The 27,794-nt window shown below is 49.9% G+C and overlaps 1 protein-coding gene across 2 annotated transcripts in view; it reads right to left on the bottom strand.

The window, feature by feature from the left end:
- Positions 1 to 27,794, bottom strand: part of LOC140428293 (tumor necrosis factor receptor superfamily member 5-like) — a 111,215-nt gene that overhangs the window by 41,497 nt on the left and 41,924 nt on the right. For both annotated transcript variants that reach the window (XM_072514607.1, XM_072514608.1), the window contains exons 2-3: positions 20,563 to 20,647; positions 5,931 to 6,059 (exon numbers count right to left, since the gene is read on the bottom strand). In XM_072514607.1, the coding sequence (XP_072370708.1) occupies positions 5,931 to 6,059; positions 20,563 to 20,647 (214 nt within the window). The remainder of the gene's footprint in view (positions 1 to 5,930; positions 6,060 to 20,562; positions 20,648 to 27,794) is intronic.

The following is a 27,794-nucleotide window of genomic DNA, read 5'->3' as shown; positions in this document are numbered from 1 at the left end:
CGGTGAGGGGGTGACGGTGAGGGGGTGACGGTGAGGGAGTGCAAAGCCCCGCGTGATGGTGAAGGGGTGACGGTGAGGGAGTGCGGGGCCCCGCGTGACGGTGAGGGGGTGACGGTGAGGGAGTGCGGGGCCCCGCGTGACGGTGAGGGGATGATGGTGAGGGAGTGCTTGGCCCCGTGTGACGGTGAGGGGGTGACGGTGAGGGAGTGCAAAGCCCCGCGTGATGGTGAGGGGGTGACGGTGAGGGAGTGCAAAGCCCCGCGTGACGGTGAGGGGGTGACGGTGAGGGTGTGACGGTGAGGGAGTGCAGAGCCCCGTGTGACGGTGAGGGGGTGACGGTGAGGGAGTGCAAAGCCCCGCGTGGCGGTGAGGGGGTGACTGTGAGGGAGTGCGGGGCCCCGCGTGACGGTGAGGGGGTGACTGTGAGGGAGTGCGGGGCCCCGCGTGCCGGTGAGGGAGTGCAAAGCCCCGCGTGACGTTGAGGGGGTGACAGTGAGGGGGTGACGGTGAGGGAGTGCAGAGCCCCGCGTGATGGTGAGGGTGTGACAGTGAGGGGGTGACGGTGAGGGGGTGACGGTGAGGGGGTGACGGTGAGGGAGTGACGGTGAGGGGGTGACGGTGAGGGGGTGACGGTGAGGGGGTGACGGTGAGGGAGTGCGGGGCCCCGCGTGACGGTGAGGGGGTGACGGTGAGGGAGTGCGGGGCCCCGCGTGACGGTGAGGGGGTGACGGTGAGGGAGTGCGGGGCCCCGCGAGACGGTGAGGGGATGATGGTGAGGGAGTGCTTGGCCCCGTGTGACGGTGAGGGGGTGACGGTGAGGGAGTGCAAAGCCCCGCGTGATGGTGAGGGGGTGACGGTGAGGGAGTGCAAAGCCCCGCGTGACGGTGAGGGGGTGACGGTGAGGGTGTGACGGTGAGGGTGTGACAGTGAGGGAGTGCAGAGCCCCGCGTGACGGTGAGGGGGTGACGGTGAGGGGGTGACGGTGAGGGGGTGACGGTGAGGGTGTGACGGTGAGGGGGTGACAGTGAGGGAGTGCAAAGCCCCGCGTGATGGTGAGGGGGTGACGGTGAGGGAGTGCAGAGCCCCGTGTGACGGTGAGGGGGTGACGGTGAGGGAGTGCGGGGCCCCGCGTGATGGTGAAGGGGTGACGGTGAGGGAGTGCGGGGCCCCGCGTGACGGTGAGGGGGTGACGGTGAGGGAGTGCGGGGCCCCGCGAGACGGTGAGGGGATGATGGTGAGGGAGTGCTTGGCCCCGTGTGACGGTGAGGGGGTGACGGTGAGGGAGTGCAAAGCCCCGCGTGATGGTGAGGGGGTGACGGTGAGGGAGTGCAAAGCCCCGCGTGACGGTGAGGGGGTGACGGTGAGGGTGTGACGGTGAGGGAGTGCAGAGCCCCGTGTGACGGTGAGGGGGTGACGGTGAGGGAGTGCGGGGCCCCGCGTGATGGTGAAGGGGTGACGGTGAGGGAGTGCGGGGCCCCGCGTGACGGTGAGGGGGTGACGGTGAGGGGGTGACGGTGAGGGGGTGACGGTGAGGGAATGATGGTGAGGGAGTGCTTGGCCCCGTGTGACGGTGAGGGGGTGACGGTGAGGGAGTGCAAAGCCCCGTGTGATGGTGAGGGGGTGACGGTGAGGGGGTGACGGTGAGGGGGTGACGGTGAGGGAGTGACTGAGGGAGTGCAAAGCCCCGCGTGACGGTGAGGGGGTGACGGTGAGGGGGTGACGGTGAGGGGGTGACGGTGAGGGTGTGACGGTGAGGGGGTGACGGTGAGGGAGTGCGGGGCCCCGCGTGACGGTGAGGGGGTGACGGTGAGGGAGTGCAAAGCCCCGCGTGGCGGTGAGGGGGTGACTGTGAGGGAGTGCGGGGCCCCGCGTGACGGTGAGGGGGTGACTGTGAGGGAGTGCGGGGCCCCGCGTGCCGGTGAGGGAGTGCAAAGCCCCGCGTGACGTTGAGGGGGTGACAGTGAGGGGGTGACGGTGAGGGAGTGCAGAGCCCCGCGTGATGGTGAGGGTGTGACAGTGAGGGGGTGACGGTGAGGGGGTGACGGTGAGGGGGTGACGGTGAGGGAGTGCGGGGCCCCGTGTGATGGTGAGGGGGTGACGGTGAGGGAGTGCGGGGCCCCGCGTGATGGTGAAGGGGTGACGGTGAGGGAGTGCGGGGCCCCGCGTGATGGTGAAGGGGTGACGGTGAGGGTGTGCGGGGCCCCGCGTGACGGTGAGGGGGTGACGGTGAGGGGGTGACGGTGAGGGGGTGACGGTGAGGGAATGCGGAGCCCCGCGTGATGGTGATGGAGTGATGGTGAGAGAGTGCAGAGCCCCGCGTGATGGTGAGGGAGTGACGGTGAGGGAGTGCAAAGCCCCGCGTGATGGTGAAGGGGTGACGGTGAGGGAGTGCGGGGCCCCGCGTGACGGTGAGGGGGTGACGGTGAGGGAGTGCTTGGCCCCGTGTGACGGTGAGGGGGTGACGGTGAGGGAGTGCAAAGCCCCGCGTGACGGTGAGGGGGTGACGGTGAGGGTGTGACGGTGAGGGAGTGCAGAGCCCCGTGTGACGGTGAGGGGGTGACGGTGAGGGAGTGCAAAGCCCCGCGTGACGGTGAGGGGGTGACGGTGAGGGTGTGACGGTGAGGGAGTGCAGAGCCCCGCGTGACGGTGAGGGGGTGACGGTGAGGGAGTGCAAAGCCCCGCGTGGCGGTGAGGGGGTGACTGTGAGGGAGTGCGGGGCCCCGCGTGACGGTGAGGGGGTGACTGTGAGGGAGTGCGGGGCCCCGCGTGCCGGTGAGGGAGTGCAAAGCCCCGCGTGACGGTGAGGGTGTGACAGTGAGGGGGTGACGGTGAGGGGGTGACGGTGAGGGGGTGACGGTGAGGGAGTGCAGAGCCCCGCGTGATGGTGAGGGTGTGACAGTGAGGGCGTGACGGTGAGGGGGTGACGGTGAGGGAGTGCAGAGCCCCGCGTGATGGTGAGGGTGTGACAGTGAGGGCGTGACGGTGAGGGGGTGACGGTGAGGGAGTGCAGAGCCCCGTGTGACGGTGAGGGGGTGACGGTGAGGGGGTGACGGTGAGGGGGTGACGGTGAGGGGGTGACGGTGAGGGGGTGACGGTGAGGGGGTGACGGTGAGGGAGTGCGGGGCCCCGCGTGACGGTGAGGGGGTGACTGAGGGAGTCTGGGGCCCCGCGTGACGGTGAGAGGGTGACGGTGAGGGTGTGACAGTGAGGGAGTGCGGGGCCCCGCGTGACGGTGAGGGGGTGACTGAGGGAGTGCGGGGCCCTGCGTGACGGTGAGAGGGTGACGGTGAGGGTGTGACAGTGAGGGAGTGCGGGGCCCCGCGTGACGGTGAGGGGGTGACTGAGGGAGTGCGGGGCCCCGCGTGACGGTGAGAGGGTGACGGTGAGGGTGTGACAGTGAGGGAGTGCGGGGCCCCGCGTGACGGTGAGGGAGTGCAAAGCCCCGCGTGACGGTGAGGGGGGTGACGGTGAGGGGTTGCAGAGCCCCGCGTGATGGTGAGGGTGTGATGGTGAAGGGGTGCAGAGCCCCGCGTGATGTTGAGGAGATGCAGAGCCTTCTGTACTGGAGTAGTACAGAAGGATGGGGAGAGAATGCAGTAGTGAGGAACAGAACTGTGAACCACACCCATCTCCATCCGTCAATATATCTTATTTTCAGTCATCAGCAAAGAACGACCTCACATAGACCTCACCTCCTGGAGAAAGAAAAAACAGCCGACCCATTGGTCTGGCCTGCAGCAACAAAGGAACAGTTTTCAAACTATTCCTGTCTGACGACCTTCACCTGACTTAGCACATATCAAAACACATTCACTGACGGCCAGAACTCACACTGTTTAAAACACATCCACACTCCCACCTCTGTTTGAGGTTGATGTACCACATCCTGTAGCAATCATCTATAGATTGCACATTCGAGTTACTGAGAAACAACATGTAGTCAGTAATTTCCTTGCTCTCTCCATTACTGTCTATTTCGAGCACTCCTCTTCCATAGATCAATATGGTGGCCGGTGTGTCGCACACATTCCGAACTGAAATACGGCTCCTGCCATATTTGGTGTAAGCCTCCAAGGCCTATGCCTCAAGCAGGGATTAGGCTTCCCATTTGAATGTTGGAAGCCCCTTTTGCAAATTGGGTTGACATGGACAGTCAGTGCTAGTTCAAAAAGCTAAGTCTGTATGTGGCCTAACCAGTATACCTTAAAGGGGTCACTGCGGACCACCAGTAAAAGGTTGTTAGGACTTACTTACCTGAGAACACACTGCCACCAATTACTACTTATTCCTTTCTTGATTGCCTGCCTTTTTCTCCCAGTCATTGCCTTCCTTCCCCCGCCACCCCAACTCTCCTGGTCAACCCCATTTGCTTCAATTACTTTCCCTCCCCTCCCCCGCAATTCAGTTGTCACCCCCTCTCCTGATCATTTCCCCACCCCCACAATCCCTTCCTACTTCCCATCATGGCCTTCTTCCCAATGACTCCACCAAACACCACCCCTCCACATACAGACACAGACACACTCAACCCCATACACACAACTCCAACACCGACTAGCGACATGGTGCAGCGCCATTACATCCTGTGATTCTCTTTCAGAATGGGCGAATCCCAATTCATAGAAACTCACTTATTACAACAAAACCAAGCCCAGAAATGGCAGCAGTGTTGGTGCTAAAGAAATCAGATAAGCAAGAATTACATCCCACCCTATTCTCAATCAGCCTTGGGCTGGATCTGGAATACCAAGCTCCAATGTCTGGATTTGCACACTGGGCTTCCTCATTTGGACAAGGGGTGAGAGGAACCTCCTCTGAGCATTAGTCAGCCCCACCAAACTAAAGAGGATCAAAGGAATGTACTTTCATAGTTTGTTATGCCTTATTCGATCTCATCAGTCATCACTTTTAGTTTGGCCTATTAAATTTACTATCTTATCTTATCATCATTCAACATTCAGAGCTTTACCTCTATAGATTACCAGTACATTGAGTGTTTACAGACTGGGACAGGTGACCAAAGACTTAATTGAATAGATGAATTTTGAAGAACTGCTTGGAAGGCAGAGAGTGATAAGGACAAAAGAAAGATTTGCATTTATCTTGCACCTCTCACAAACTAAGGATGTCCTCCAGTACTTTACAGCCAATGAAGCACTTGTTGAAGTGCTACTGCTGTGACCTAGGAAATGTGGCAGTCAATTTTCAAACGGCAAGATCCCACAAATGGCAATGTGATAATGACCAGGTAATCAGTTTTACTGCTGTTGGCTGAAGAGGTAAATGTTGGCCAGAGCACAAGTGACTACACCCACTTTTCTTCCTCGAAATAGTGGAGTGGGATTTTTACATCCACGGGAAGAGCAGACGAGGGCCTTGTAGACGGCACGGTAGCACTGTTGCTTCACAGCACCAGGGTTCCAGATTCAATTCCCGGCTTGGGCCACTGTCTGTGCCAAGTCTGCACGTTCTCCCGTGTCTACAGGTGCGCCGGTTTCCTCCCACAAGCCCCGAAAGACTTGCTAATAGTTAAATTGGACATTCTGAATTCTCCCTCGGTGTACCTGAACAGACGCCGGAATGTGGTGACTAGGGGATTTTCACAGCAACTTCATTGCACTGTTATGCAAGCCTACTTGTGACAATAATAAAGATTATTATTAATATATCATGCAAAAGATAGCGGGGCAGCAAATGCTTTGCACCGCGCTGAAGTGGTAGCCTAGATTCCATGCTCAAATCTCTGGACTGGGTCTTAAACCTACAATCTTTTAACTTGGGAGGTCAAACAACTAACTGTCCATTGACTCACAGATCATGTTATGAGAGCAAGCGATAAAGAGGGGTTTCAGGGAAATTAAACATATCAGATAAGACAAAACAACTAAGAATATTAATTGCAACCTCATTGAAACAAAATGAAGAAGTACCTGCAGAATCGCAAGCTGAGTGTTTCCTGCAATGGTCTTCCCTGGTCCACAGAGGTTGGTAGAAGCCGCTCAAACAAGGAATACAATGTGAATTTACACTCCCTTTACATTCTGCTTGCATGAACGAACCTGCGAATAAATAAAACACCCATCATCAAACTACACCACTACAATGGAAGACATAACCTCATGTCATAAGAATTATCTATCATAGAATTTTACAGGGCAGAAGGAGGCCATTCAGCCCATCGAGTCTGCACCGGCCCTTGGAAAGAGCACCCCACCAAGCCCCACGCCTCCACCCTATCCCCTTTATCCCCTTAACCCAGTAACTCCACCTAACCTTTAAGGGCAATTTAGAATTACCAATCCACCTAACCTGCACATCTTTGGACTGTGGGAGGAAACCGGAGCACCCGGAGGAAACCCACGCAGTCACGGGGAGAACGTGCAGACTCCGCACAGACAGTGACCCAAGCCAGGAATCGAACCTGGGACCCTGGAGCTGTGTCTGGCAATTATGGCTGTGTAAGAGTCAAAGGCTTTCATAGATACATATAGATACATAGAAGATAGGAGCAGGAGGAGGCCTTTTAGCCCTTCGAGCCTGCTCCGCCATTCATCAAGATCATGGCTGATCATCCATCTCAATAGCCTAATCCTGCTTTCTCCCCATAGCCTTTGATCCCATTCACCCCAAGTGACATATCCAGCCTCTTTGAATATATTCAAAGTTTTAGCATCAACTACTTCCTGTGGTAATGAATTCCACAGGCTCACCTCTCTTTGTGTGAAGAAATGTCTCCTTATCTCTGTCCGAAATGGTTTACCCTGAATCCTCAGGCTGTGACCCCTGGTTCTGGACACACCCATCATTGGTAATATCTTCCCTGCATCTACCCGGTCTAGTCCTGTTAGAATTTTAAAAGTCTCTATGAGATCCCCCCTCATTCATCTGAACTCCAGCGAGAACAATCCCAACCTGGTCAATCTCTCGTCATATGACAGTCCCGCCATCCCTGGAATCAATCTGGTAAACCTTCACTGCACTCCCTCGAGAGCAAGAACATCCTTCCTCAGAGAAGGAGACCAAAACTGCCCACAATACTCCAAGTGTGGCCTCACCAAGGCCCTGTACAATTGTAGCAACACATCCCTGCTTCTATACTCAAAACCTCTCGCAATGAAGGCCAACATACCATTAGGCTTCTTTACCGCCTGCTGCACCTGCATGCTTACCTTCAGCGAATGGTGCACAAGGCCACCCAGGTCCCGCTGCACACTCCCCTCTCCCAATTTACAACCATTCAGGTAGTAATCTGCCTTCCTGTTTTTGCTTCCAAAGTGAATAACCTCACACTTATCCAAATTATACTGCATTTGCCTTTGGTTTGCTGACTCGCCCAACCTGTCCAGATCGTGCTGTAGGATCCCTGCATCCTCGTCACAATTCACCCTCCCACCTAATTTGGTATCATCTGCAAACTGTGAGATGTTACATTTTGTTCCCTCATCGAAATCATTAATATATATTGTGAATAGCTGGGGTCCCAGCACTGATCCCTGTAGTACCCCACTGGCTGCCAATTTGAAAAGGACCCATTAATCTTTGTTTCCTCTCTGCCAACCAGTTTTCTATCCACCTCAATAAATTTCCCCAATCCCATGCGCTTTAATTTTGCACGATAATCTCTTATGCGGGACTTTGTCAAACGCCTTCTGAAAGTCCAAATATACCATATTGACTGGCTCCCCCTTGTCGACTGTGCTGGCTACCTTTCAAAGAATTCCAACAGATTTCTCAAGCATGATTTCCCCTTCATAAAGCCATGCTGACTCTGACTGATCCTGCCACTGCTTTCTAAATGTTCCGCTATAAAGTCCTTGATAATGGATTCAAGCATTTTCCCCACTACCGATGTTAGGCTTACTGGTCTATAATTCCCTGCTTTCTCTGTACCTCCCTTTTTGAATATCGGAGTGATGTGAGCTACCCTCCAATCTGCAGGGACAGTTCCAGAGTCTATAGAATCTCAGAAGATGGCCACCAATGCATCCACTATTTCCAGAGCCACCTCCTTAAGCACTCTGGGATGCAGATTCTCAGGCCCTGGGGATTTATCCGCCTTCAATCCCATCAGTTTTCCCAGCACCATTCCGCCACTAATGTTGATCTCCCTCAGTTCTTCCCTCTCACTTTTTTCATTCTCCAACTTTCCGGGATCTGATTTGTGTCCTCATTTGTGAAGACAGAACCAAAGTATGTGTTCAATTGCTCAGCCATTTCTTTGTCCCTTATTATGCATTCCCCTGTGTCCCTTATTATGCATTCCCCTGCATTTATAGAATTATTTTACTTTCTTCCCTCAGAAAGAGGTCACAGGATTCACACAATGGCTGGTTTTGAAATGCAGAGACTGTTACACAGGGCAAATGTGGCAGCTATTTTGCACTCAACAACATCCGACAATCAGCACTGGCCAGTTAGTTTGTTTGTAACGGTGTTGATTGGAAGAACTCCCTGCTCTCTGACTGGTGCCATGGGACCTTTATTAATCTCAGAACAGACCTCAGAGCAGAACCAGCATAGTCTCGGCTTAACATCTCATCCAAAATGTTAACAATTGATCCCCTAGAACTGCATTACCATCTAAAATGTGTCAAGGTTCAACCTTCTATTCTTCTATGATTATAACCTTTATGGACAACAAACTGTCTCTCTTCCAATGGATTCCCTGCTTCTTCGCCAGTTGTGAATCCTTTCTGTTTCTTCTCCCTCTCTCTCTGACACGAACACCGCATTGCAGTATCCATATCTCCGTTTATGTTTAACTCTTTTTCTCACTATCCATTCTTCCCTCACTGTACTTGCTCCTCCATATCTCACAAATTCAAACAGAAAGACTAGAGGTCACCTTGATCAGGAGGAACAGTGAGCACCCAAACCTCCAACCTGGGTCACTCCGCCAAGCACCCGCATCTGAAATCATTTTTGGAGGTGATCAGTTACTTAACTGCTGTTGACTAGTCACAGGGAGCACTGTCTCCTGCCACTATTACAGTCAGAGGTTTTAACACCAACCTAGACTCCAATTCTGTACAATTTGCTGGGCTGTACTCAATGCTGATTCGGAATCCCTCAAATGGAAAGTGTTGCAGGCCCAGCAGGAACTCTGACCTTACCCTCAAACGGTATAGAATTTACAAGAAAATAATACAGAACAAAGAACAATACAGCACAGGAACAGGCCCTTCGGCCCCCCAAGCCTGCGCCAATCACGTGTTCCTATCTAGACCAACCACCTGTATCCTTCTATACCCCGTCTGTGCCTATCCAGATAAGTCTTAAAGGTCGCTAACGTATCTGCCTCAACCACCTCACTTGGCAGTGCATTCCAGGCCACCACCACCCTCTGTGTAAAAAGCTTCCCCGCACATCTCCACTGAACCTTTCCCCCCTCACCTTGAACTTGTGCCCCCTTGTAATTTTCAATTCTGCCCTGGGAAAAAGCCTCCTACTGTTCACCCTATCTATACCCCTAATAATTTCATAAACTTCTATCAGGTCGCCCCTCAGCCTCAATATATCGGAGAACGATCCCAGTTTACTCAATCTCTCCTCATAGCTAAATCCGGCTTCTGTCACCAACACCAGTCATTCTAACACCACAGGCATTATTGATTTAAAAATATCATTCTGTAAAGTTGTGCTCCAGGCCACCTCCCCCCCCACCCCACCCCCCACCCCTCCGCAAAGACATCTACTCGTTCACGAACCTCCACCTCCTTTACCGGCATTTGCCAACGACACACCAATGCTCATTTACACTCATGCATCCGCTTATCAAGTGCCTGCTGTTCAGAGTGAGCTCCAGTAATGTATTGTTATTCTTTCCCCTGTTATCAGCGGGCATTGCTGGAGCTCCAGTCTGTGCGGTTTGCTCTCCACCGCTCGGTGTCCAGCCAAAGGAAACCACAGTGCAATGCTGGGAATTGGGACAACCCCAATATCCATAGCAAATGAGCCAATCGGCAACCCTCGCCACATACCCTTTCTCTAGGGTGTAAAGTCCAGGGTCTTACTCGGAGGAATGGTTGGTACCAAGGTGAGTCCTACTGCTCTGCCATATTGTATTGTTGGCAGCAACCCAGAGAGTGATCTTCAAAACAGGGGACAGCAGAAACAGACTTCAGGAGGATATAGGCAGGCTGGTAAAATGGACAGACACATGCAGATGAAATTAATGCAGAGGAGTGAAAAATTGTGAATTTTGGTCGGAAAATGGGGAATGGCAATCTGAACCACACAGTACAAATTTGAAGCAAGTGCAGGATTAGAGCAACCTGGGGTTGGAAGTAAATGACTCTCGGAAGGTGACAGGAGGTCGAGGAGGCAGTTTAAAAATCATTTAGGATATTTGCTTTATTAAAAGAAGAGCATATTATAATAGCAAGCAACTTTTCCCAAGCTGTTATGAAACACATCAGTGAGGCTCCCTGGAGTATTGGGCACTGCACTTTTGTACGGATATCAAGAGAGTGCAGAGGAGGTTTACTAGAATGCTACCAACACTGAGGGACATCAGCTTTATATGGAGAAACTGGAAAGCTTAGAACTGAGAAAATTAAGAGGGGATTTGATAGAGGTATTAAAAATCATGGATGGGCTTCCGGGTGCGGCGATGACCAGCTAAGTCGCACGTTTTGGCAGCTCCCGGTGGAAAGGACTTTTGGGCTCTTAATAGGAGCCCCAACGGCAATTTTAATGGCTAAAAACACTGTGCGGTAAACCAGAAGGGAATCCCCCCTGGACACGGATGGAAAAAGGAGAGGAAAGTGGCCGGATTGCAGTGGATCCTCTAGAGCAGCGGCCAGGAAGGCAGGCACAAAGCAAGATGGCGTCGGAAGGAGGCAGTTTAATATGGGGCCCTGACCAACAAGAGTTCCTGCGGCGTTGCGTGGAAGAACTTAAAAAGGAGATGAAGAAGGAGCTGTTGGCCCCGATATTACAGGCGATTGAAGGGCTAAAGGAGGAGCAAAAGACCCAGGAGCAGGAGCTTCGGGTCGTGAAGGCAAAGGCTGCTGAGAATGAGGACGACATACAGGGCCTGGTGGTGAAGACAGAGATGCACGAGGCACAACACAAAAGGTGTGTGGAAAGGCTGGAGGTGCTGGAGAATAATGCGAGGAGGAAGAATTTAAGGATTCTTGGTCTTCCCGAAGGTGCAGAAGGGGCGGACGTCGGGGCATATGTGAGCACGATGCTGCACTCGTTAATGGGATCGGAGGCCCCGACGGGCCAGTTGGAGGTGGAGGGAGCCTATCGAGTTATGGCGCGAAGACCGAGGGCTGGAGAAATTCCTCGAGCCATAGTGGTGAGATTTCTCCGATTATAAGGACAGAGAGATGGTCCTCAGATGGGCAAAGAAAACTCGGAGCAGTAGGTGGGAGAACGCGGTGATCCGCGTATATCAAGATTGGAGTGCGGAGGTGGCGAGAAGGAGGGCAAGCTTTAATCGGGCCATATTTGGGGTTGCAGAAGAGCCGGGAGTGCAGGAGGCGAGAGAGGCTGATGTTTTGGCCTTTGCGTCCCTAGTAGCCCGGCGCAGGATATTGTTAATGTGGAAGGAAGCCAAACCCCCGGGTGTGGAGACCTGGATAAACGACATGGCAGGGTTTATAAAGTTAGAACGGATTAAGTTCGTACTAAGGGGTTCGGCTCAAGGGTTCACCAGGCGGTGGCAACCGTTCGTCGACTACCTCACAGAAAGATAGAGGGAATGGAAAAGAAGAAGACAACAGCAGCAACCCGGGGGGGGGGGAGGTGGGGGGGGAGGAATCGGACGGACTCTCAGGGATGTTATTGTATATGTATAGGCACTTGTTTTAGGTAATGTATATTGGACTGTTGGATTGTATCTTTGGAAAGTATTTATTTTTGACAAGGCAGTTGCCATTTAGTTTGGTTCTTGTTTCTGTTCATATATTATTTATTTATTTGTTTAAAACTGGCCACTGTTATTTATATTGCTTTATTGTTGTTTAAAAGAAATACTACGTACGGTTATGTTTGGCCAAAATATCTTGAATAAAATATATATATATTTTTTTTAAATTTTTTTAAATCATGGATGGTTCACAGGTGGCAAGTGTAAGAACGAATCGGGTGAGTTTGGGTACTTCAGCCTGTACCGGGGACGAGGCAAGGTTGCCCACTCTCCCCTTTCCTTTTCACCCGGGTAATAGAGCCATTGGCAATGGTGCATAGAGCGTCTAGGGCTGGAAAGGGGTTGTGGTGGTGGGAATGGAGGGGGGGGTGTGTGAAACATAGGGTGTCCCTATATATGGATTACCTGTTGCTGTATATATCGGGCCCACTGGAAAGCATAGGGGGTACCATGGACATTTTGGTGAAATTCGGCCGGTTTTCGGGGACAAATTAAATATGGGAAAGAGTGAAGTCTTCCCAATTCAGGTGAGGGGGCAGGAGAGGAGGTTGGGCAAGATGACGTTTAAGGTAGTGGGGGTGAGTTTTAGGTATCTAGGTGGCGTGGGGGTGAGAGCAATTACACAAGTTGAATCTGGCTCGGTTGGTGGAGCAAATGAAGGGTGAATTTAAAAGGTGGGATATGCTTTCATTGTCACTGAGGGGGCGGGTGCAGTCCGTAAAGATGACCGTGTTCCTGAGGTTTTTATTTGCATTCCAGAACCTCCTAATTTTTATCCCCAAGGTCTTTTTCAAGAAGGTCAACTCGTTGATATTGGGATTTGTGTGGGCGGGGAAGGCCCCTCGGGTAAAGAAGGCACTGTTGGAGCTCCGGAGCGAGGGGGGGGGGGTGGGTTTGCCTTGCCAAATTTAATGAGTTATTATTGGGTGGCAAATATATCCATGGTAAGGAAGTGGGTAGTGGGAAGAGGGGTCGGTTTGGGAGTGAACGGAGGCAGCCTCGTGTAAGAGTACTAGTTTGGGAGCACTGTTGACAGCGCCTCTGCCCTTCTCACAGACCAGGTACTCCACAAGTTCGGTAGTAGAGGCGGCCCTGAGGGTGTGGGGACAGTGGCGACAGTACTTGAGGCTTGAGGGGACTTCGGTTAGAGTCCCGATCTGTGGGAATCACAGGTTCTCTCCAGGGGAACTGGACAAGGGGTTTCAAGGTTTGTGGCGGGTGGGGATTGAACGGTTTGGAGATTTGATCGTGAAGGGCAGCTTCCTAGTTTGAAAGGACTGGTGGAGGAGTATTAGTTGCCCAGCGGAAACGGGTTCCGATACTTACAGGTGTGGTACTATGTGAGAAAGCAGGTGCCGTCCTTTCCTGATCTGCCGCTCCCGGGTTGCAGGACATGGTGCTGTTGAGAAAAGGGGTTGGAGAGGGCAGGGTGTCAGAGATATATAAGGAATGAATGGATTGGGAGGGCGCCCCGATAGAAGTAGTTAAACGAAAGTGGGAGGAGGAGCTGGGGAGTGAGCTGGAGGCTGGGTTATGTGGGGAAACTTTGAGGAGGTTGAATGGATCCACCTTGTGCGCCAAGTTTAGTCTCATCCAATTTATTTTTTTGTAAAATATTTTATTAAGGCATTTGTGATTTTATAACAGTAACAGTAAACCATATACAAACAACTATAAACGATCCTCTACCTGCCTCACAGGTCCCACCTCCCTAAATCAGTAATCTAGAATAGCCCCCCCCTGCAGTTAATTTTCTCTGAAGAAGTCGACAAACGGCTGCCACCTCCGGACGAACCCTGGCATTGACCTTCTTAGGGCGAACTTGATTTTCTCAAGACTGAGAAAGCCAGCTATGTCATTGACCCAGGTCTCTGATTTCGGGGGCTTCGAGTCCCTCCATGCTAACAGTAACAGGGAGGCAAAGGCAAAGATGGCGGCCTCTCTCGCCCCCTGGACTCCCGGATCCTCCAACACTCTGAAAATCGCCACTTCTGGACTCGGTGCCACCCTTGTTTTAACACCGTGGACATGACGTCTGCAAACCCCTGCCAGAATCCCCTAAGCTTCGAAGAGCATAGCTCAGGGTCCTTCTCCCACTTCAGGATCAGTGAGATCGAGGCCTGTGACATTGTCGGCGAAAGAACACCACGCTCCCTTGCCTCGTTAAACGTCCTCACTAACAGTGGGCCCAGCATCTCAGAGAACTTTTAATAAAACTCCACTGGATAACCATCTGGTCCCGGGGCCTTGCCTAACTGCATGGCCTCCAGTCCATCTGCTATTTCTTCAATCTCTATCGGGCTCCCATCCCTTCCACCAACCCTTCATCCACCTTAGGGAACTCCAGCCCTCCCAGAAATTGCCTCATTTCTTCCACTCCCGCTGGGGATTCCGACTCGTATAGCCTGCTGTAGAACTCCTTAAACACCCCGTTAACCCTTGCTGGGTTCAAGATTGTGTTCCTTCCTCTGTCCTTCACTCTCCCTAGCTGCCGCCCTTTTCCTGAGTTGGTGTGCCAGCATTCTACTAGCCTTCTCTCCATACTCATATATCATCCCCCTTGCCTTCCTCAACTGCTCCACCGCCTTCCCCATAGATAACAAGCCAAAATCCACCTGTAGCCCCCGTCATTCCTTCAGCAATCCCATCTCCGGGGCCTCCGCATATCTCCTGTCTATCTGAAGTATTTCCCCAACCAACCTATCCACCTCTGCCCTCTCTTCCTTCTCCCTATGGGCCTGAATCGAAATCAGCTCCCCTCTGACCACTGCCTTCAGTGCGTCCCAAACCATTGCTGCTGAGACCTCTCCCGTATCGTTAATCTCCAAGTAGTTCTGGATGGATTCCCTCACCCGCCCACACACCCCCTCGTCCGCTAACAGTCTTACATCCAATCTCCATTGTGGGCGCTGGCCACCCTGCTTGCTCACCTGTAGGTCCACCCAATATGGGGCATGGTCCGACACAGCAATCACCGAATACTCGGTGTCAACTACCGCCGCCAGTAAAACCCTGCTCAAAATAAAAAAGTTGATCTGGGAGTATGCTTTATGTACACGTGAGAAGAAGGAGAACTCCTTCACTCTTGGCCGGCCAAACCTCCATGGGTCTGCCCCACCCATCTGCTCCATGAACCCCTTTAGTTCCTTCACCATTGCCGACACCCTGCCTTTCCTTGAACTCGACCGATCCAGCCTTGGGTCAATGACCGTATTGAAGTCCGGCCCCATGATCAGCTTGTGTGAATCCAGATCCGGGATCTTCCCTAACATCTGTCTTACAAACTCCCCATCATCCCAGTTTGGTGCGTAAACATTCCCTCGTCCGCTGAAAGGTGCACCACCGGCAACCCTTTCAGCTTCCCGCTAACCATGATATATCTACCTCTCATCCAATTTAAGGTAGCCCATAGGGCGCATATGACGATGGCTAGAATAAGTAGGTTCTTTGAGGGGCTGGGGTGATAGCTGTGGGCGGTGTGCAGGGTGGGGTCCGCGAATGATGTCCATATGTTTTGGGCCTGCCCCAAGTTGCAGGGATTTTGGCGGGGGGTTCCCTGGCGTAATGTCTGAGGGCTGAGGGTGAAGGTCGTACCGAGTCCAGAATTGGAAGTGTTTGGAGTGTCGGAAGACCCAGGAGTCCAGGGGGTGAGAGAGGCCAATGTTCTGCCCTTTGCCTCTCTAGTAGCCCGGAGATGGATCCTGTTGGGGTGGAAGGACTCCATAAGACATAGGAGCAAAATTCGGCCACTCGGCCCATCGAGTCTGCTCCACCATTCAATCATGGCTGATATTCTCTCATCTCCATTCTCCTGCCTTCTCCACATAACCCCTGATCCCCTTATTAATCAAGAACTTATCTATCTCTGTTATTCACTTATTTGGCCTCCACAGCCTTCTGCGGCAAAGAGTTCCACAGATTCACCACTGAAGAAATTCTTCCTCATCTCTGTTTTAAAGGATCGTCCCTTTAGTTTGAGATTGTGTCCTCTAGTTCTAGTTTTTCCTACAATTGGAAACGTCCACTCTATCCAGGCCTCGCAATATCCTGTAAGTTTCAATAAGATCCCCCCTCATCCACCTAAACTCCAGCGAGTACAGACCCAGAGTCCTCAGCCGTTCTCATACAACAAGTTCTTCATTCCAGGGATCATTCTTGTGAACCTCCTCTAGACCTTTTCCAAGGCCAGCACATCCTTCCTTAGATACGGGGCCCAAAACTGCTCACAATACTCCAGATGCGGTCTGACCAGAGCCTTATACAGCCTCAGAAGTACATCCCTGGTCTTGTATTCTAGCCCTGACATGAATGCTAACATTGCATTTGCCTTCATAACTGCCGACTGAACCTACACGTTAACCTTAAGAGAATCGTGAACAAGGACTCCCAAGTCCCTTTGTGCTTCTGATTTCCTAAGCATTTCCCTATTCAGAAAATAGTCTATGCCTAAATTCCTCCTTCCAAAGTGTTCACATGTTTCCACATTGTATTTCATTTGCCACTTCATTGCCCATTCTCCTAGCTTGTTCAAATCCTTCTGCAGCCCCCTTGCTTCCTCAATACTACCCATCCCTCCACGGATCGTTGTATAATCTGCAAACTAGCAACAGTGCCTTCAGTACCTTCTTCCAGACCATTGATGTATATTGTGAAAAGTTGTGGTCCCAGCACAGATCCCTGAGGTACACCACTAGTCATCGGCTGCCATCCTGAAAAACACCCCTTTATCCCCACTCTCTGCCAGTCAGCCAATCCTCTATCCATGCCAGGATCTTATCCTTAATACCATGGGCTCTTAACTTATTTAACAGTCTCCTATGCGGCACCTTGTCAAAGGCCTTCTGAAAATCTAAATAAATCACGTCCACTGGTTCTCCTTTGTCTAACTTCCTTGTTATCTCCTCAAAGAACTCTAATAGATTTGTCAGACCTGACCTCCCTTTGACAAAGCTGTGCTATGTCCTGTTTTACCATGCACTTCCAAATACTTCGCGATCTCATCTTTAATAACAGACTCTAAAATCTTACCAATGACCGAAGTCAGGCTAGCCATCCTATAATTTCCCGTCTTCTGCCTCCCTCCCTTCTTAAACAGCGGTTATATTAGTCATTTTCCAGTCTGTGACCCTTCATGCCTCCAGTGGTCCCTGAAAGATCACCACCAATGCCTCCACAATTTCCTCAGCTATATCTTTTAGGACCCTGGGGTGAAGTCCATCCGGTCCAGGTGACTTATCCACCTTCAGACCTTTCAGTTTCCCCAGAACCTTCTCCTTAGAAATGGTCACTGCACTCACCTCTGCCCCCTGATTCTCCTGGAGCTCTGGCATCCCACTGGTGTCTTCCACCGTGAAGACTGATGCAAAGTAACTATTCAGTTCATTTTTTTGTTGCCTATTATTACTTCTCCAGCCATGTTTTCCAGTGGTCCAATGTCTATTTTTGCCTCTCTCTTACCTTTTATATATTGAAAGAAACTCTTCCTATCTTCTTTTATATTACTAGCTAACTTGCACTCATATTTCATCTTCTCTCCCCTTATTGCTTTTTTACTTGTCCTCTGCTCACTTTTTAAAATCAAGGGGCAATTTAGTGTAGCCAATCCACCTAGCCTGCACATTTTTGGGTTGTGGGGGTGAAACCCACGCAAACACGGGGAGAACCTGCAAACTCCAAACGGACAGTAACCCAGAGCTGGGATCGAACCTGGAACCTCGGCGCCGTGAGGCAGCAGGGCTAACCCACTGTGCCACCGTGCTGCCCTTCCTCTGCTCACTTTTAAATGATTCCCAATCCTTTCGCTTCCCACTAATCCTTGCCACTTTGTATGCTTTTTCTTTTGCTTTTATGCTGTCCTTGACTTCCCTCGTCAACCATGGATGCCTTGTCCTGCCCCGAGTATGTTTCTTCCTCCTTGGGATGAATTTCTGCTGTGCCTCCCAAATAACCCCCACAAACTCCTGCCATTGCTGTTCCACTGTCTTCCCTGCTAGGATCCTTTTCCAATCAACTCTGGCCAGCTCCTCCCTCATGCCTTTGTAGTTACCCTTATTTAATTGTACATCTGACTCCAGCTTCTCCCTCTCAAACTGCAGGGTAAATTCTATCATATTGTGGTCAGAGCTCCCTAAGGGTTCCTTCACCTTAAGGTCCCTAATCAAATATCCGAAGCCGGGGGTGTGGGTGAGCGACCTCGCAGATTTCCTGAGGCTGAAGAAAATTAAATTTGCTTTAGGGAGTCAATGGAAGCATTCGCCCGGAGGTGGAAACCATTCATTGGCTTCTTCCAGGTCAGTTAGGTCAGCAGGGGGAGGGGGGATTGTAGGGTTAACAAGAAAAAGTGGAGACAGAGAGGCTGGTGGGGGGGAGGAGGGGGGGGGGGGGGGGGGGGCGGGGGGGGGGGGGGGGGTTATGGTAGGGAGGGTGGGTTGCGGTTGTTGGCTATTGAGTTATGCTGTGTTCTCCTGTTTGTGATCTGCTGGTTATCTTTTTTTATCTTGGTTGTGATTTTATTTGATGTTTATTTATAAATACCTCAATAAAAATGTATTTTTAAAAAAGTCATGGCAGTTTTTTGATAGTTTTTCATTCACACTGTGTCAGGAGGGTCAGTCACCAGAAGTCACAGATTTAAGGTGATTGACGGAATCAGAGGCAACATGAGGAACATTATTAGTACAAGTGAGCTGTGACCTGGACTGCAGGACCAGAAAGGGTAACAGAAACAGATTTGACATTCAAAGGAAGATGCTTTAAGAATAAATAGCAGGGCTGTATGAGAAAAGGACAGGGGGGTGGGATAAATTGAATTGGCTCTCATAGGCACAGTGGGCCAAATGGTCTCCTTCTGCTCTGCAGCATTCTATAATTATGTGAACATTCAGCCACAGAATAACATTACTGCGCTGGCTCCATTGAATGTACATCTACCATCGAGGCACTGAAGAAACACCCCTCTGCCAGTGTCTGAAATCAGTTTGGTTTAATTTTTAAGATGATGCAAGAATTTGATGCGGTAGAGAGACTGAAACTATTTCCAAGAACGAGATGACTTAAAATTGGAGACAGGCCTGTGGGGTAGTAATAGGAAGCACTCCACCATACAAAGTACGGTGAAAATCTGGGAGTCACTGCCATACAAATCTACTGATGCCGAAGCACAGATATCCGTCTCCTGATGGAGACAGTGAACGGGGTCAGGCAGATTTTAAAAATTGGGATTTTTGACTGCACTTTCCAATCTACTGTCTTCCTGACCTGTACTATTTTCATGTGACTTATTGATAAGGCCTCAGGTGAAAACAGGGTGTTTATTGCAAGGGCCGTAGGAACTTTTCATGACCAATGAAGAAGCCTGGTGAGGATTCTGGAACATTCTGAAAGGTTAAGTTTTAAATATTTCGACACCTTCAAATGTCACTGTATTGTAATGCAGCTGTGTTTTAATAGTGATTCATTCATCATGGGGATCGATCCTGCTAAGATAGGTTTACCAGCATTGCGTAAGTGTTGGCATGCATTACAGTAATTTTCTTCATGGAGGAAATGCCATAATAGATTATGCCAAAAAATTTATTTCTTTTTAATGCATTTGTTGGGTCCAGAGATTTGCTTCAATATGAATTGTCTTTGAATATGACAATTCTATTAGATTGTTAGTAGTTTATTTTCTTAATGTCCATGTCAAAGATATCCTGAGGTCTGCCCATAGTGGATAATGGCCGAGTAGCTATGGAGTATACATGAGGGGCATGGTGAGTATGTGGAACATATGAGTATTGGGGTCATGAAAGTTATGAGGTGGGTATGGAGGTGGCATGAGAAGGATGCGGGCCATAATGGATATGAGGGTACATGAGGTATGAGGGGCATGCAGGAGGAATGGGCATGTGTGGAAGCAAGGGGGATAAAAGGTGTCATGAGGTATTATGGGGAATAAGAGAGGAAATGGGAGGGGGCATAGGGGGTATGAGGACATGGAAGGTGAGTAGGGTTAAGTGAGGACAACAACTAAGTTGGAGAGCTGGGCCGATATCCTAGCAGTAGGAACTGCGAACCAGCCTGCCCGCCTTGGCACCCGCATTTCTCCAATGCTAACTTGGAACCCGGCAAACCCAAAGCCTACTCATCCACGCCTGCAGGAGACAGAAATATGGTGGGTATAGACAGAGATGAAGGGCTCCAGCTTCCGAACTCGGAAAATGGCCCCACTCGCATTTTCCAAGCCCAACGTGAAAGTCCAGGCTAGGGAATCAATTGAAAATTTCAGACCGGAGGTTGGGTAAAGGCATTATGGACAAGGGACCAAAAGGTTAAATTACATGGAGGTAAAGGCCAGCCCTGATTTATTGTTCATATGGTTACAGCTACAGTCAATTATAGGAAATTGGTAAGTAGACAAGTTTAATAAAAATCAACATTTGATACATGAAGTGGATCAATTAACCTCTGAGAAAAGACAACATTGTCACAAATATTTTAAAAACACTTTTTTTTAAATCAGCCAAAAAAAATCTTGTTCCAGTAAAAGGTCTACACTCCAAATCTCTCTACCTGTACTAATAGAGACTGTAAGGTTCACCCAGTATTTTCCATACATTCGCGAAGCAAACATTTAGTTTCCAGCTTTTTTTTTAAACTGGCCCTCACCATCTGAACTCAAACCCCTTGATAGATACACTTACCAGGACCGCATTTGTAACAACACTGGTCAGCCTTGAAATACTGGGTGTTGTTGTCACAGTTGCTGGGGACATCACACAGGTAAAGCTGAAAATCAAACACAAAGACCAAATGCTCAGAACGAGGTGCTGAACTTCTGCATACGCTCCCTACTTAATGAGGGTGGGCTTCCTTCAACATGTTGCCCATGAAAACCCATTTACAAAGGTCAAATGAAGTACAGTACAACTGCCCTCTCTTTTAAATTGCACACAGATGGTACAGAAATTGCTGAATCGCACAGCACAGAAAGAGGCCGTTCAACCCACCATGCCTGTACTTGCTCTTTGAAAGGCCTATCCAATTAACACTACTTCCCTGCACTTTCCCATAGCTTAAAAAGTTCTTGCAACAATATTTTCAATTCCTTTTTCAGAGTTACAACTGCTTAATATTGAGCACAGAAAACAAGTCATTCAGCCGGAGAGGTCAGTGCTGGTATTTATGATTCAGATGAGTCTCCTCCCACCCTTTTCTATCTAACCCAATCAACATATCCATCTGTGGACTTTCGGAGGTGCGATGTGTGTGTAGCACGGACACACGGCGCGATGTAAGTGAACCACGCACATACACGCAATATAGGTGAAGCACGCACACAGCGCGATGTAAGTGAACCACACACATACACGCAATGCAGGTGAAGCACTCACACACGGCACGATGTAAGTGAAGCATGCACACACGACGCGATGTAAGTGAACCACGCACACACACGCAATGTAAGTGAAGCACGCACACACCGCGATTTAAGTGAAGCACGCACATAGCGCGATGTAGGTGAAACACGTACACATGGAGTGATGTAAGTGAAGCACGCACACACGACGCGATGTAAGTGAACCACGCACACACACGCAATGTAAGTGAAGCACGCACACACGGCGCAATGTAAGTGAACCACGCACACACGGCGCAATGTAGGTGAAACACGTACACATGGATTGATGTAAGTGAAGCACGCACACAGGGCGTGATAGTAATGAACCACGCACACACACGTAATGTAGGTGAAGCACGCACACACAGCACGATGTAAGTGAACCACGCACACACGCAATGTAGGTGAAGCACGCACACACACGCAATGTAGGTGAAGCACGCACACACAGCATGATGTAAGTGAACCACGCACACACGCAATGTAGGTGAAGCATGCACACACACGCAATGTAGGTGAAGCACGCACACACGGTGTGATATTAATGAACCATGCACACACACGCAATGTAGGTGAAGCACGTACATACGGCGCAATGTAAGTGAAGCACGCACACACGGTGTGATGTAGGTGAAGCACGTACACACAGCGCGATGTAAGTGAAACACGCACACACGGCATGATGTAGGTGAAGCACGCACACACGGCATGATGTAGGTGAAGCACGCACACACGACACGATGTAAGTGAAGCATGCACACATGGCGCGATGTAAGTGAAGATAGGGCGGAGGTATGGGCTTGGGTTGGGCACTCTTTCCGAAGGCCAGTGCAGACTCGATGGGCCGAATGGCCTCCTTCTGCACTGTAAATTCTATGATTCTATGAAAGCAACAAACCTCTTTTAAGAATGCAACAAAGTAATCTATTTTAGCTAAAAACGTCAACTGAAGTAGATACCGCTGCCGAACTGGACACAATAAAGATGGTAACCGTCTCTCCGGCGCTTCTAACATCTGACACTGTTGGCAAAATCCTGATTGTCGAGCTAGACAAGTCTCGACGGAATTTGGCGCTGGAGCTGAGAAATTCACTGGAGGCGACGGTGGCCTCATCCGATCCTCTCTCAACTCCACTCACAAACTGTTGACTCCACTCACTTAACTGTTGACTCCCACGCCAGCACCATCACCAATATGGAGATGGCCCTCTCTGACCACAGCGACAGGATCAGCGCACTGGAGTCTGAGCTGGCAGTGATGAATTAAGAGAATATGGCATTGTGGAATAGAAGCGATGACCTGAAGAACCAGTTCTGATGACAGAACCTGTAAATTGTGGGATTACCAGATGGGTCTGAAGGCTGTGCCCTTGCTCAGTTTAAAAAATATGACGGGCAAAGACACATTCCGAGAGCCTCAGAGTTGGGCCGAGCTCACCGCACCCTTTGGCCGAAGTCTCATCTTGGTGACTCCCCACAAGCTACCATTGCCCGCTACATAGAGCTGGTCTTTCGATAGGCCATAGAACACCACAACCTCAGCTACCGGGGCCACCCTATGAAGGTATATCGAGACATGAGTGGAGACCTGGCTAAGCAGCGAGCTGCATTCAACAGCATCAAGTCCACGCTGTACACACACGTTTTGGGACGACCGTCTTCCAATCACTCACAAGGAAAAAAATACTTATTCAACGCACCAAGTGAGGCAGGCTCTTCCCTAGAGGGGAAATACCTGACTCAACAGATTTGTTCAACTGGCGGCTTTGTTTGTTTCTAGGTATGTATCGTTTCTCGCGCATCTTCTTTTCTTCAGCGCCTGTATTGGCCATTTAATAAGCTTGAATCAGTTGATTCTCACCATGCAGTTAGAATAAGCAACTGTCTATTGGCATATTAAGTAGCACAGTTTTTTCTATTCTCTTTCTTCATCCAGGGAATACGCGACTAACAAAGTTGATTCGTTAACGGATGTCGTAGAAGGCAAAAGATCTGCTGCTCGCCCTGTTTTTGTTGACAGGCTTAGGATTTGAATTATGGTTTGTTTTAGTTACAAGTTTATCATCTCACTGTTTAGTTTTTGTTCCAGCAGTTTGGTGATATGTTGATAGTAACTACTTTTTTCTTTACATTTGACTATTCTCAAGATACCATAGACCGTCATTACTTTGATCTCTTACCAGGGGAGATAGAGAACCCAGCGGCGTGGTGTAAAGACAACAATCTCTCCCACAACATCAGCAAAACTAAAGACTGGTCACTGACTTCAGGAAGGATATTGTACACAACCCTGTCTGCATCAATGATGCTGAGGAGGAGATGGCTAGCAGCTTCAAGTTCCTAGGTGTCGATAACACCAACAATCTATCCTGGTGCACACATGTCGACGCTACGACCAAGAAAACAGAACAGCACATATACTTTCTCAGAAAACTAAGGAAATTTGGCAAGTCCACATTGACTCTCACCAATTTTTAGATACACCAGGGAAAGCATTGGGGGTTGGATTCTCTGTTTTTGGGACTATGTCCCCGCGCCGTCATAAAAACGGTACTTTCACGCCAGAAAAACTGGCGTGCAAGGGCCACATATTCATAGCCCTGCAGGAGCTTTGCAATGAACCATCCTAAAACTAGCACCTTGTGCTGCAGATATGGGCCCCGCACTTCCGGGTCAGAGGCCGCGCTTGCGCATGGGGGCAGCCTCCAGCGGCCGCACCGTACTCCATGGCGGACTCAGACCGCGGAGCTGGACCTTAAACATAGTGCCTCTGATCAGCCAACGCACCCGACCCAGACTGCCTGGTCACATATAAGGCCCACCCTGCTCTCCCCCCGACCAAGGCGGCCGCGGACTGAGTCCGCAGCTGCCACGCTAGTATCCCGACCGGCAGGACGATGTTAGATCCACGCCATCGGGACTTCGGCCGGTTGGGCGCAGAGAGTGGCGGGGTGGGCCTCCAGCAATGGCCGCAGGTAGGCGATAGGCGGCACGGCGTACTCTCAAAGTACGCCGCTTTTCGGGGCCCGGAGAGTCGGGGAACCAACGCTGGCCCCGATTCCATGCAGGGAAACGGATTCTCCACCCCGCCACGATTTTGGTGTCGGGGAGCGGAGAATCCATCCCCTATGTGGCTGCATCACAGCCTCGTATGGCAACTGCTCGGCCCAAGACCGTAAGAAACTACAGAGAGTCGTGAACACAGCCCAGTCCATCACGCAAAACCGCCTCCCATCCATTGACTCTGTCTACACCTCCTGCTGCCTTGGGAAAATGGGCAGCATAATCAAAGACCGCTTCCACCCGGGCAGGAGATATAAAACAGGTTCAAAAACAGTTTCTTCCCCGCTGTTACCAGACTCCAAAATGACCCTCTTATGGACTGAACTGATCTCTTCACACATCTTCTCTACTGAGCAGTGCAACACTCCGTATGCTGACCCAATGCCTATGCCTATGTATTTACATTGTGCATTTATGCACGTTCTATGTTTTTTCATGTGTGGAACGAATACACAGAATAATAAATCAAATTCAAATTATACCCTTGTTGACCCTCATGTATAATCATCCCATAGACATGACTAGTGTAGGCACACAGAGGGGTACAGGACCCCGATTAGAATAGTTACATGGAGCGTTAGGGTGTTAAATGGTCCAGTAAAACAGTTTGCACATCGCTCAAGAGTCTCAACAAGTAAGTGGCATTCCTTCAAGAAACGCATCTTCATATTCTAGCTCACAGCAGCAAGACCAGGGGAACGGCGATTCTGATAAATAAGAAGGTCCAGTTCTCCTGCTAGAATGTAATCTCAGACCCTTATGGACGGTAAATAATTGTTAATGGCACAATTCTTCAAACCCCTGTAGCCTTGGTAAATGTCTATGCCCCCAACTGGGATGACACAAAATTTATCACTTAGCTCCTAACCTTGCTTTCCCACTTAGACACCCATCATCCACTGATGTCCATCACCAGGTATGGCTCGGTTGCGCCACTACTGATTGGGCTGGACAAGTCCTAAATGGAATAACTCCAGACTAGAGCTGGAATTTTCTGATCCTGCCCATGACGGAAACCATTGCGTGAGGAATGGAAAATCTGACAGACCAGCCTTCGGTCCGTTGATATTGGCAAGTGGTGAGGGGACCAGCAAGAGGGGAAAACCTACCAGATTTTGTCCTCTCCAATCTACCTGGCACAGGGCCCCGGAACAACACAGGGCCACAGAATGCAGGATAATCTTTACACTTGAAACAAATTTTGATAAACCTAACACAAAGCCCAAGGGTAATGCTGAAGTGGAAAAGGATGAAAATTAAAACAAAATAAAATGAAATAAAAACACAAACGCTGGACTGCTCCTTGGTGCACGGGAAGGTCAATGGGAATCAGGAGGAAAACTCTCCATTTGTTGGAGTTGTACCTAGGACAAAGGAAGATGATTGTGGTGGTTGGCGGTCAATCACCTCAGCTCCAGGACACCACTGCAGGAGTTCCTCAGGGCAGTGTCCTCGGGCCAATCATCTTCAGCTGATTCATCAATGACTTTCCCTCCATCAAAAGTCAGAAGCGGGGTTGTTCACTGATGATTGCACAATGCTCATCACCATTCGCGAATCCTCAGATAACTGAATGAGTCCATGTCCATATACAGTTAGACATGGACAACAATCAGGCTCCAAAAACACTCAAGAAGCTCGACATCATCCAGGCTAAAGCAGCCCAGAAGATATAGGAGCAGAACTAGGCAACTCGGCCCATCGAGTCTGCTCCGCCATTCAATCATGGCTGATATTTTCTCATCCCCATTCTCCTGCCTTCTCCCCATAACCCCTGATCCTCTTATTAATCAAGAACTTATCTATCTCTGTTATTCAGTTATTTGGCCTCCACTGCCTTCTGCGGCAATGAGTTCCACAGATTCACCACCCTCTGGCTGAAGATATTCCTCATCTTTGTTTTAAAGGATCGTCCCTTTGTGGTGAACACTTTAGTCTGAGATGGGGTCCTCTGGTTCTAGTTTTCCTACAAGTGGAAATATCCTCTCCACGTCCACTCTATCCAGGCCTCGCAGTATCTTGTAAGTTTTAATAAGATCCCCTCTCATCCATCTAAACTCCAATGAGTACAGACCCAGAGTCCTCAAACGTTCCTCATATGACTTCATTCCAGGGATCATTCTTGCAAACCTCCTCTGGATCCTCTTCAAGGCCAGCATATGCTTCCTTAGATACGGGGCCCAAAACTGCTCACAATATTCCAAATGGAGTCTGACCAGAGCCTTATACAGCTTCAGAAGTACATCCCTGGTCTTGTATTCTAGCCCTCTTGACATGAATGCTAACATTTCATTTCCTTCTTACCTGCTGACTGAATCTGCACATTAACCATAAGAGAATCGTGAACAAGGACTCCCAAGTCCCTTTGTGCTTCTGATCTCCGAAGTATTTCCCCATTTAGAAAATAGTCTATGCCTAAATTCCTCCTTCCAAAGTGCATGACCTCACACTTTTCCACATTGTATTTCATTTGCCACTTCATCGCCCACTCTCCTAGCTTGTCCACGTCCTTCTGCAGCCACCTTGCTTCCTCAATACTACCTGTCCCTCTACAGATCTTCTGCAAACTTAGCAACAGTGCCTTCAGTACCTTCTTCCAGATCATTAATGTTAATTGTGAAAAGCTGTGGTCCCAGCACAGACCCCTTAGGTACACCACTAGTCACCGGCTGCCATCCCGAAAAACACCCCTTTATCCCCATTCTCTGCCTTCTGCCAGTCAGCCAATCATCTATCTATGCCAGGGTCTTACCCATAACACCATGGGCTCTTAACTTATTTAACAATCTCCTATGCGGCACCTTGTCAAAGGCCTTCTGGAAATCTAAATAAATCACGTCCATTGGTTCTCCTTTGTCTAACTTCCATGTTACCGCCTCAAAGAACTCTAACAGATTTGTCAGACATGACCTCCCATTGACAAAACCGTGCTGACTCAGTCCTATTTTACCATGCACTTCCAAGTACTTTGCAATCTCATCTTTAATAACAGACTCTAGAATCTTACCAATGACCGAAGTCAGGCTAACCGGCCTATAATTTCCCATCTTCTGCCTCCCTCCCTTCTTTTTTTAAAATATTTTTATTCTCCTTTTTCACATTTTCTCCCAAATTTACACCCACCAACAATAAACAAATATGTCAATCCCCATATCAATAACAACGATCCCATCCTCCCACCAAACCCCAAACATTAGCCCGCATGTTCACACAAACAAATGACAAAAATAAATTAGGGATCACCCATAGTCGCCATTGACACACACAGCCCCCCTCCCCCAACCCGCCCCAATTAATGTTCGATGTTATCCAGTTCTTGAAAGTGCATAATGAATAATGCCCATGAATTGTAGAACCCCTCAATCCTTCCCCTCAGTTCAAACTAAACCTTCTCAAGAGTCAGGAATTCCAACAGGTCCCCCCGCCACGCCAGGGCACAGGGTGAGAGGCTGCTCTCCAACCTATCAGGAT

This window comes from Scyliorhinus torazame, chromosome 8 (genome assembly GCF_047496885.1).
Source record: "Scyliorhinus torazame isolate Kashiwa2021f chromosome 8, sScyTor2.1, whole genome shotgun sequence".
Classification (NCBI taxonomy): domain Eukaryota; kingdom Metazoa; phylum Chordata; class Chondrichthyes; order Carcharhiniformes; family Scyliorhinidae; genus Scyliorhinus; species Scyliorhinus torazame.
Note: the sequence above shows the minus strand (reverse complement) of the source record. Positions and strands in the feature narration are given on the sequence as shown.